Source organism: Haliotis rufescens, unplaced genomic scaffold (genome assembly GCF_023055435.1).
Source record: "Haliotis rufescens isolate VD_foot unplaced genomic scaffold, xgHalRufe1.0.p SCAF_12, whole genome shotgun sequence".
Taxonomy (NCBI): Eukaryota; Metazoa; Mollusca; class Gastropoda; order Lepetellida; family Haliotidae; genus Haliotis; species Haliotis rufescens.
In genome coordinates this window covers 7,837,107-7,849,714 of record NW_025963802.1, presented here as the reverse complement: position 1 = coordinate 7,849,714, position 12,608 = coordinate 7,837,107, and the positions used below count along the sequence as shown (strand labels likewise).

Sequence of the window (12,608 nt, the reverse complement as noted above, 5' to 3'; positions counted from 1 at the left end):
GCTATTGTGTGAAGACGAAGTCCACTGAGCACCAGGTTTATTACACATTTGTTGTTGCATAGCCATTACGACTTGTTGTGTAATATTTGCTATCATATCTGTATTAATAGCAGGTGTTGGCAATGTACCTTGTGTAGAAAAAGGTAAGCTGCACAAATGTAGTAGGCAGTGTAAACGCTGAAGGCTGCACGAAGACTGGTGCCTGCGTAAATGCTGGCGTGTGTCAACTTGTCTTGATTAGTAATAGGCTGCACGAACGCCAGAGATTGGGTAAATGTTGGTTGATTGATGTTGGGCTGCGAGAAGGCCGGTATCTGCGCGAAGGTCTGAGGCTTATTGAGGTTTGTGTCTGTATTTGTAGCCTGATTGGATGACAGTGCGCCTGCATGAACCTCTGGGGTTGTGCGGACGTAATTGTCTGCGCGCAGGTTTTCTTCTGAGTAGAAGAAACAGCTGGACCCCCTCCGTGGATAATGATGAAGTAAGTTGTTTTGTATAGGTAGTAACCTCTGTGAAAACATACTCTCTGCTAGGGGAAGACAGCTTCAATGTAGATGATGCAGCACTCTTTTTCTCAGCCATTTGTTGTAGATTAACAGCCTGACTGAAGGTTTCAGTAGATTTATTCTTAGACCCTCTAAACTTCTTACTAGTAGACAAGGAAGTAAGATGAGGGGTAACTGCATTATCTTCAGCGAGAGTAATTAGAATAATACTTAATTCAAATTTTCTCCCTTCCTCTGACGAAGGGCAGGGTGTAGATTCTCGCCTCTTTTTACTTTTAGCCATCTCTTTGGATGATAACAAGCGTGATGACTCAAGTCGTTTTCGATCCATCTTCTTTCTCAGCACTGCAAAAACATAATTACCAAAATCTACCTTCCCCAAGGGCGTGCAGAAATTACATCTATCCTCTGCAGTGCAGTTCTTTTTGATGGATGGCGTGGATTATGGTGCACACACAAAATATTCCCAGCTACACAGATTGCATGAAAAAGAGAGAGTGATGAGTTACTGGACTTGGTCATGTGGTTCCAGTGCGCATCCGCAGAGTAAGGGTGCATTTGGGTGAGCTGTTTTCTGTTCTCTGGGAACAGCACAGGAAGTTTCCATTACCTATTGGGAAAAGAGAGAGATAATCAATAAGTATGAGTCAGGATAAGATAAAAAAAACTATTTCTATGTCCATGAACATGATAAACAGGACAACAAATATGAGTGTGAGTTGGTTTTAACATCGCTTTGAACAGCATCCCACTAGTGTCAAGGTGTGTCGGTTATTGTGTGAGGAAAGACAGAAGGGATGCAGGTCTCAGACAGTGGTGAAACCCATGAGCCAAGTATGGCGCAGACAAACATAGGAACGTAATCGGGGTGAACCAGGATTCAAACCCACTATCAAAGTGGTATGCCCATGGGACACAACACTGCACAGCAAACTGCAGCAGCTTAGATGACATGACCTTTAGTGCCCCCTCAATATATTACAAAAGATTAAGGATATACAACTATTACATTTGTGATGCATTTTAATCATGCTAATGGGGATTTGGAGCAGTTGTTTAAAATTTCCATCAATATTTCTGTTAACGAATCTTACATTGTTTTAGAATAACACACACCTCACTTCAAAATAATCAATGATATTAAGACATTTCACTTAGTGTCATCATATGCACCCTGGGAATCAAGTCTTGTTGAAGGCCAAGTTTTCTATGCCAGACAATATAGTTACCATGACTACTGAAATGGGAACAACAGCTTCCAGCTGCATCCACTGTTTGAATACACACTTCTCACAAACACAAAGACTGATAGCAAGATATACTAACAAAAGTGAAGAATGCATGAGAGAGAGTTGAATAACAAAGCATAACATTATATTCATTGATTAAATAAACAACATTAATTTAACATGTGATTGAACTGCCTAAATCATTTTATGTGTTAGATTTATTCATGATATGTTAACGCCACACACAGCAACATCCTAGCTATTTGACAGCGGTCTGAATCTGGACCAGGCCTTGTACTGTAGTGATTGACATCATGATCATCGATCTTCACTATTGGGATACGATGACATGCATCAACCAAGTCAGCAAGCCTGACACCCCGATCCAGTTAGTCGCCTCTTAAACCAAGCATGGGTTATGTGTAAGTAAAGCAGGCTGTTTCATAAAGTTTTATTTGCACTGGTGCAAGTGTTAAAATGTCAGAACAAGACTTTCGATTCTTTATACATGTACTATGTTGACATTGTTCCTCATACCAGTCTACATGGTCTAATACATGACAGCAGGAGTCCCATTGGATGATTGCAATTCCCTGTAGTCCCCAGTTAAAAACCATCACCTCAATACATTGCAAATGTCCGAATTTGTTAAGTGTTAAAATAAGTTAGGATGTTATAATTTACTAATTGTACATACCAGATTCATGCATGTTAATAAACATAACACAATAAAATATTGAACAGAGAAGTGATGATGCTGATTCTGTTGATGTTAACACACAAATTCCTCACTTTCAATTCATTATTTTCATATCGGATGGCCACGAAGGTGTCGTAGTCCTTGTTCCGGAACGGGGCCTCACACCCTGCTATCTGTGTGTGTGTGCCGTCGGTGTCATGATCGTACGATTCGGAGCCGTTGTTCACCATCCCTGAGATGTACGGATGCTGGTGCTGAAAACAATGTCTATGTCAGCAACACACCACTGCCAATCCAATTATTCGTTCAGATTATTAAACTATTTAAAGCACTGTGAAGATTACACATGTGTATATCACCTACAAATGACACTTTTTCCAACATTGTCATGTTCAATAGTATTCAAATTATTACCTGTTCAGATTAAGAGACTGAAGTTTGATTCAAGTTTGATTCAAGTTTGATACAAGTTTGATGTGAAGTTTGACTGCTGGTTTAAATAAATAATGGTTAAACACATCCCTCTTTTTCCTTAAAATAAATCCAATGATAATGTATGTCAACAATCTGTAAACCCTGCCTTACAGAGGATTGTTCAAAGGACAATCAACATATATACAAAGATACATAGCTCCCACACCATGAAGCATTAATGATACAGCCCAAATTTATCCCCTAAGGCCACACATTTGCTTTTTTTCGGTTCATGCTGATGCCCCAACTGAAAAGCAGTTGGAAAAGAAAAGAAATTCCAGATAAAAATAGTTATTTTTATTTTTGTTTCCCGCTCGTAATATAGTCCCTCTTGTACAATAAAGATAGATAGCTATGTCAATCATTTATTTATTTATACTGCAGCTGGCTTCTTGAATCACTGATAGTGATGTAGACATGGAATTTATAGATAACATTTATTTTTTTTCGACAGACCTTGTATGGAAAAGCTGGAATAAATCCATGAAACATAAAAATAAAAAAGTGTGGCCTAAACATGCTAAAGGCATGAATGGGGTTTTACAGTCATTGACTTTAGCCACTAGCCCGAAGCTGTTCAATCCAGTGAGCTCAGCTAATAATAATCCATATGATCAGTGATGATAACACTACACACTACTGAAAATTATGCTTACAGCGATGTTCTGGGAGGTAGACTCAAAAGATATTGGCACAGATTGGTTTCTCTATATCATGTATTTTAATGAGGTATATTTCCCATAAGAATGATAAGGGCAAGTTTTATTACTGCAGTATTTTCTTTAATTCTCACCAAAGCTCCAGACTAACCATACACTCAGGACAGGAAATACTTAATCCTTCATGTTTGTAGATTATTTTCTAAAGAATCATGATAATTTGCTATGACGTATTACTATCCCTGCATTAGTTTATGCCTTACATTATGTGGCCCATTGTGGTTGCTGTATGTGTCCAGGAAGATGCCCAGTCCAACAAAGTTGTCCTTGCTGCCGAAGATAGAACCTGTCAGAGAAGCAGTCATTTTATTTCCATCACAAAACAGTGATAACTGATGTAGAAAGATATCATAATTCAAATAACCAGTATACACACACTGATACAAGCAGGGGGATTTATCTGGACCGGCCTGGGCCAATATTCAGACCCAAGTCTGCAGCAAATGTTCCAAACTTCCAAAATTGGAATTAAAAGTTTCCCAGTTCATCTGTTCATGTAAATATAGTCATCTTATGTTATGGCTTGGTAGAGGTGACTTGTACACCACTGATAACAGGACCAGTAAAGATGACAGGCTTTAATGCTAAGTTCTTACATTATTGCACTGAATTTAATACTAAAATACTTAGGAAAATATCAACTAGCTTCAACAAAGTAATTATTTTCTTTTCCAATTTGCCTACAAAGGGCAATAAGGTTATAATCCTAGCTAAATCCCTGAATACAAGAAAATCAGTTCTGACTGCTTTGTTCTACTTGGGTCAACACTATAAGAAAAGTGCTGGAATAGTCATGATCATGATAAAAGTGAGTGAGTGGGTTGGGTTTAACCATGCTTTTAACAGTATTCCTTGTTGTACATGTTATATCAGGGCACTTCAGCTAAATATATGGGACCAAAGCCCGAAGTGATGCAGGACATCTACCATTTTCGTGAGATCCACAAGCATGGGCATGGTGATGACAAACCTACAAACATAATTGTTTGTTTGTTGTTTAACACCACCCTCAGCAATATTCCAGCTATATGACAGTGGTCTGTAAATAAATAATTGAGTCTGGACCAGACAATCCAGTTACTGACATCATGAACATTGATCCATGCAATTGGTAAACGATGACATGCAACAACCAAGTCGCCAAATCTGACCACCTGATCCCATTAATCGCCTCTTACGACAAGCATAGTCCTTTCATGGCAAGCATGGGATGCTGAAGACCTCTTCCACCTTGCTCTTCATGGGTAGAAACATCATTGGGTAAACCAGATTCGAACCCACAATCATAGGTTTGTTGTGTGCCCAAATGACACAACTCCGCACAGCAAATTGTGGCACCTAAGACGACTGGGCCACCCTTGCCCCCTCATGATAATAGTGTTGTATCAGCAAAATGGTACCTTATCACGCTTATATCATGAATGTCAACACACAGGAGATCACAAAATATTTCTTAAACATAAACATCATTAAACACATGATTAAGGCTAATGTTCCTATTTCATTACAAACAGAGTTAACTTTTCCTGTTACACACAGAAAAACAGAAAAGAAGAAGAACACAACATTGTCATCATCCTCCGCCATAGGGCAAATTAGAATTGTGTTGGTTCATATAGCATGTATCATGTGTAAAGTAGTGAATATAAAAAATAAATAAAAGTCCTTAAAAAGAGATAGCCACAAGGGTAACATTATGTCATCAGAAAAATTTATTAAATGTGAAATTAATACACACAAAAAGCCCCTTCTCTGGAAATAATAACTCAGTCTTGACAAGTATCTCTAATATCATGTATATAAGCATGCAAACTTTCATAAATGAAATTTCAGCAGTTGCTGAGAACACTTGTCCACATTTTCCCACAGTATGCAATAAGTTGAAAAGCATGGAGTAAGGGCCATAATTCTAAAACAAGAGTCATCAGAAAGATGACATATCCCCCCGGCAGCTGTCTGTAAAGTAACCACTAGTAAATGTGCAATTCTGTATGTAATGAGTCAACACTTGAATGTTCTTTTAGAAGCATACATTGTTTACCCACTGAATGGTTTTCGAATTCTGGCCCGGAAACAAACCCGTTCCCCAATGGAGTCTAGGTCCAACTTCTTTCCAAAAAAATTGTAAAAAATAAAAATTCGTAAAAAAATAAATATCAAAAGGCATGTCTTCAGTATGTGCCTGATAGCTTTGCCAAGTTTCGATCAAATACACTGAATGGTTTTCGAATTCTGCCCCAGAAACGAACCCCATCCCCAATTGAGTCTATGTCCAACTTCATTCCATAAAAATTTAAAAAAATAAAAATTAGAAAAATCCCAAAATCTCAAAAGGCACCACTTCAGTATGTGCCTGATAGATTTGCCAAGTTTCCATCAAATACACTGAATGGTTTTCGAATTATGCCCCGGAAAAGGAAATGATTACGGACGGACAGACGGTCAGACGGACGGATGGACGGACAGACAGACTGGCTGATCGCTATATCCCCCCACATTATATGCCGGGGGGATAAAAATGAATGTACGACACCAATTTTCGAACTCATTTGAGATTGTGACCAGTAACATCAGTGTGTAAAATTTCATTTCTCTAGCTTGAATAGTTTTTGAACAGTTCGTGGCGGGAGATAAAAATCATCATGATCACGTTAATTCAAGGGAAGTATCTCTACTGTTACATACCCATCTGCATCCTTTCCTTGGTGTACCAGATAGCAATTCCATCTCCAAAAAGGTTCTTCCCGGACCCATGAACCTTGAACTGAATATGCAGCTCCCAGCTCTGCACATAGCATGGCTGTTGAAGAAAGCTGTCTCGCTCAATAACATTATTCCCAACACTGGCCAGTGCTCTTGTCTTAGTACGACTCCACCACAGTTAAACCGCTGATCGATTATAAAGCTCATCAATTATTGGGACCCATAAGGTAATGTGGTAGCGAGAGAACACAGTACTCGGTCAACACAGTTCAAACTTCAAACCCATGGGATTAGGGGCAAAAAATTGCAAAGTAGCATATAATACAAGAATGATTTCTTAAACATGTTAAACTGAAACAACGTTGAACTGAAAGGGGACCCTGCTCCATATGCATTGCACTTGTTATGAAGGGAATAGATGCAATGCTATGTGTGGTATTGAGACATACCATGCATACTGTCGGTGTAAATTTGGGCTAACAGTAACAGCATAATCAAACTAAATTCGTTTTGAATTTGTTCGAGCCTAGTCGCCCTATAAACACATTAAACATATGTTAAGTAAGTGAGTGAGTTTGGTTTAACGCTGCTTTTAACATTATTCCAGTTATATCACAGCGTGTCAGCTTCATGTGGGAGGAAAGCCCGAAGTGATGCAGGTCTCGGGCGTTTACCACTTCGGTTCACTGTTTAACGCCGTACTTAGCAATATACCAGCTATTTGATGGCAGTCTGCAAATAAGTCTGGACCAGGCAACAAAATGCACATCAGCATCAATTGATGTAATTCATGTTCATGGTAATCATGGTAATAGTAATCATGGTAATGAGAGAAATGTAGAATTAAGAAATTGGAATGATTTATCATTGTAATGCCTAATAATGTCCATATAATAATGCAAAGTGAATTATTTGGATTAATGAAATTTGTCAACATTGTCAACCGAGAAATAAAGAACAGCCGGTCCAACTTTGGAAAACATAATAATACTCAGGATCAATGACCCAATTGACCAGTTGAAATAAAAATATATGTATGATAATTAACATGCAATTTATCATGTTTATCCTCCAGGTTGTGGCCTATTGTTGACAGCAACCAAATCCATGAAGATTAAAAAACTTGTGACAATATAATTACTGTTAGCATGGTTAGAATGGTATGTATCATATCACCATATATATAAAGTATGATAAATCTTTAAACATGTCATTTTCTTTTTTAAATCATCGCACTGCGGCAAAATTTATGTGTGTGTGTGTGTGTGTGTGTGTGTGTGTTGGGGGGGGGGGGGGGGGGGGGCAAATTATGTATTCATTATTTCCCCCAATATTTGAGGAACTCACAGCAGTGTTCCAGATGGCCCCTTGCAGACTCTGGTGGTCACTGGTCAGTCGGATGTACTGGTTGGTCACGAGTGTTGACCCCTGGAAGTCCCACAGGGGCACTGCCATGCCTGAACCTGCAACCATGGTCACACACAACTGATGCACAACATACCAACACATTGATCCTATCAATCATGTTAATGTTCAAATATAGTCCCATGGCTTTATAGCTCACATAGATATGTAGTCAACAGTTTATAATGTCAACAAAGATAGCTACTAAACAAAAGTTTCTCACAGCACTGACATTAAAGTATCTAAAAATATAAAAACATGCCAATATATACTGAGAACTGAATGTGTACAGAGAAAAAAATAAGCATTTGGGGTGAAAACAATAGCATGATAATTAATTAATAGTCAAGGTAAAAAATAGATAAATATTGCACTCCATGTACATCCTGAGACCCACAATTTAATAAAACAAAATTACCAAATTTCATTACATATTGTACATGTTGTACAAACATGGGAATGGCAATAAAAACATTTTTTCAGTATGGCTGCTGGGGTGGCAACACTGAAATCAACTTTGACTAATGAAAAAAAAATGTCCAAGTAACAGCCATTAGAACTATGAAATGGTGCATTTAAATTTGCAATATGGGCCCTTCTTGCTATCTGTGCTATCCAGAATTGCAAATTGCGCAACAAACATGTTAACATGATGAATCGAGGCATTCAAACTTAAAAAATCATACTAATAAAGTACTTGGTTTGATAATGAAAATTTGTGAACGATCACATATCTTTTAAATGGGAAGCAGCTTCAGTTATCCATTCTCTCTGTCAGGAAGAATCAAAAAGCATACAGAAAGCTTTGCTAGTGATCGTTTTCTCTATGTTTTATTGATATGGAAATAGTTCGAACTTGTTGGTTCTGAATGTCAATGGTTTCCAGATAGGAAACATATGCAACACCAAACTCACTATGCTCCCCTAGAATGTTCCCAAACAGGAAAAACAAGTTATTTGTAAAACATGTAAAATCCAATGAGAATAGTAGTAGATGTGGCAGCCATATTCAAAATCAGATTCAAACTTTATTGGTGGGGACAAGTATAGTCAAACACCAATGTGTTGAAATTTGATCATATTGATGTGTCGAAATTTGATCATATTGATGTGTCGAAATTTGATCATATTAATCATGTTTGATGTGTCAAACTTACATTTGTCGTGAAGTAAAAGCTTTGACAACACAATGCCATTTAGAAAGTGGACAAATGTAATAAATGTTATATTTGGGATAACACTTTCTAAGTTTTGTACAGATCCTCATACTTTTTGGGGTTGAGTCCCGTACGGGGATTCGAACCCACACTGCCAGAGTGAGGCCCCTAATCGCCAGCACACAAAGTCAGTGAATTAACCCACTCAGCCACCCAGGCCTCGGAGGCTGAGTGGATTTCCCAGGTTCTATTCTGTTCAAATAGATAGTAAACACTGACAGTTCCCAGATGATATGGGCAACTAGTTTTGTAGCTAGCATATCAAATAAGGCTTGCAATTCATTAGCTGCAAACTATAGTCATCACAAGCAATCATATCAATAATAAAACATTAATCAGACTATTCCCATGATTCGTGAGTATAGCAGTGAACACTACTACATTTTATCAATATTACACTGAACAACAACATCCCCATAAGCATAATAAAGGCTAGAGACTTTCTGTATGTAAATGAGTCACTTTTATCACTCATATCATGGCATTAATCAGTGTTTACAATGGTTAATGGTTGTGATGTTTTTAAATATATGATAGATACCGACATATGTAGAAAATTTTGAATGCCCTAATCAAGCTCTATGTGTGTATCCTGATGACAATCGTGACAAAAATACTGTCATTTCATTATTCCATGGAGATAACCATCAGAACAGACCTGCAGCTGGTGCACCTGCCACTGTGTCTGCCAATGGAGTGTTAACAGCAAAACATCTGACACCGGGCATGCTGGGGAATTTGTATAAACAATGGAATCACTTGTTTTCCACAAATCAATTTTTATTTATTGACTTACTTCACACTAAATGTGTGCATGATCAGTGTGTTGTACACCACATACAGCGTGGAACAAGTTGAAACGTGAGAAGAGTTATGCCAGGAAATGTGAGAAAATGAGAAACACAATGGTTACTTAATCATGTTTATCACTGGTAGAGGGACATGGTCAGCTATCAAAATATGTTTTACTTCACTTGCAGCCACAGAACACTTAGACTTTCACCAGATGAATATACCACATTATCTTGCATTATGTATAATATGTATACATGTATACGCATACTAATTGAGAATAGATGCAAATAATATAAACAACATGAACAACAAGTCCCGTGCAACGCTAAAAAGTATGGATGTTTGAATCATTGAATTTATCAAAAAGAATGCATGTTACATATTACCATGATTACCGGCACAGGATATTCTGCTCAGGTAAGCAATATACTCAAATTTTAGGGTGTCAAAGGGTGCTTTCCTCCAGATATACTTTGGAATCCCATCGATCATGTCAATAGGCTTAATGTGTCCAAGTCTCTGACCATTTGCAGTAATTGGCAATATCACAGAAATCAAGTGAAGGATCAACAGGTTGCCAAACTGGGACATCTATACTCATGCCTTGAACATGTTGAACCCTCAAAATGTATTACTGAGTGTGCCTTGTGTACACCAAGGTTAAGCCCTGGAATACTCACAAAGAAGTTTAGGTATGCCTTCTGGAATTTAAATGTACAGCATGTACAGTGAGCTAAAAGAAAAATATATTGATTGCTCTTCAACTCACCATGTTCAGTGAATGTTATTTCACCATGAGCCAGAAAATATACAGTTATTATTTAGAAAGTTCACCCCTACCTTTTCATTTATACAGATCTTGTGAATCACCATGTCCATTAAGCATGTCATGTGTTTATATATATGTTATTTTCTGTGTTTTGTTAAGTTTACTATGTGGAATGTACATTTATCACTGGCCATATAAATTCACACCTTTGGTTACAAATATATTACCAAGTATTTCAGGGTCATCAAACAGTGCCCTTCAGATGCTTCATGCACCAGAAACCCATTTCAACTGTCTCATAACCTTTTGAAGTGGGCCATTGGCTACTACATGGAATTTCAAACCCGAAACCATCAATGTCAATCACGTAAATAATAATTGGTTGTTTGTTGTTTAATGCAGCACTTTGCAATATTCCAGCTATATAACGGCGGTCTGTAAATAATCGGGTCTGGACCTGATAATCCAGTGATTGACATCATGAACATCTATCTATGCAATTGGGAAACGATGACATGCATCAACCAAGTCAGCGAGCCCGTTAGTTACTCACCTCTTATGACAAGTATCATGTTAATAATAACATTAGCATGATGAGAGTTTGTATTCATGTTATACTTCAAACAATGCTTGATATGTGCATACTTATCAACCCACACACCCCACCCACTGGTGAAAGGTGTAAGCTAGCAAGTGACAGAAAATGTAAACATCCTTGTCAGCATGGTCAGATAATAGCAAATCGGATAAGCATATATGTAGACACTTTTTTCTCAGCCTCTTGAGCGCAACTTAACAACAGTTGACTGTACACATAGCTATTTATAATATGTCTAAACATGGTGGCAATACTGCTGTTTTTTAGGTGCAGATAAATAGCTCCAATATTCCAGTTGTGCCTTGAGTGGTAGTTTTGTTTAGGTTAACAGGTTACCTAAATTACTATCCTTAGGTCATAGATACCCTTTTCAATCAAGCACCCCTTTCTGCATGTTCTGATTCTTGGTATTAGGCAGCCATTTCCAAATTGTTAGGTTGGAGTAAGTTTTATATGTCACACCTCTTTAAACATGTTTACATGGTTGAACAAATGCATTTCAAAGTTAATCCAATGTTATCCGAAGTAAATTCATATTTCTTATAAACATCCACAACTACCCTGCAATGGCCTGCATGTGTACATGATTGTTTATATTTTGCGCATATGCATTAGTTAGGGGTTCATCACCATCTAATAGAGCACTAATTATTAGTGATTGCTACCGGGTCTCGTGGTAAATGTTCAAGTTTGCAATGAGAACTGTTTGATTGGCATTTTTAGAAGTTGGTATATAACAGTACAGACAAGATATTTTATGGATGACAACTTCTTTATTCTATCATGTTCTATTATTATCATTTGGGTATAGATCCATATATCATTGTCAAGCAAGAGTGAAAAGAGAGTCGCTCTTGCTTGACAATGGTATAACTATAAGGAAAACGTCTCATCATAATAGAACAAAGTAGCTGTCTTCCTTCAAGTATCTTGTCTTTATTGGCAACGCAAGTTCGATACTCCTCTACTCGTGTGGCGACGGTAATTGAGTCGTAAGGTAATGTGGATTACTTCGAAATAGTAAACCGTGAAAACCCAATCAAGTCAAGAATTACATCAACCAACCTAATCGGTGCATCACGGTGAGAGAGTTAGTTAGATGGCCTGCTCAGCTTATCAAAAGCATATTTGAGGTGCTTCGAAATATTGTTCAATGAAACATGTTGATATAATGGAAACTTGCTAGAGTTTATCAGTTACAAGGAAACGTAATGTGTGACAGTATACGTTCATCAGTGGCTGGACGTAAATAGCGGAAAATGGAAGTGAGCGAAATATGGGGGTCTGATTCAAGGAACGCGATGACCTGTTGATCTATCTCTTCTTTCCGTTAAAAGAACACTAAAACGTTTTCAACATACCTTGATAAGGTTTCGTCAATGTGTGTTCTCTTCTTAAGTAATCTTGGGATTCCCATTGTCCAAATACAGACAAAATGAGACCAAAGACAATTAAAAGTCTACAACTCTTCAAGTGTGCTTCCATGTTGTTCTA

General features: G+C 37.7%; 1 protein-coding gene across 1 annotated transcript in view; it reads right to left on the bottom strand.

Annotated features, from left to right (window-relative positions):
* Positions 1-12,608, bottom strand: part of LOC124141219 (vesicular integral-membrane protein VIP36-like) — a 27,141-nt gene extending 14,533 nt beyond the window's left edge. The window contains exons 1-5 of the mRNA XM_046509157.2: positions 12,476-12,608; positions 7,679-7,794; positions 6,314-6,428; positions 3,832-3,914; positions 2,528-2,689 (exon numbers count right to left, since the gene is read on the bottom strand). Coding sequence (XP_046365113.1) covers positions 2,528-2,689; positions 3,832-3,914; positions 6,314-6,428; positions 7,679-7,794; positions 12,476-12,599 — 600 coding nt within the window. The 5' untranslated portion in view covers positions 12,600-12,608. The remainder of the gene's footprint in view (positions 1-2,527; positions 2,690-3,831; positions 3,915-6,313; positions 6,429-7,678; positions 7,795-12,475) is intronic.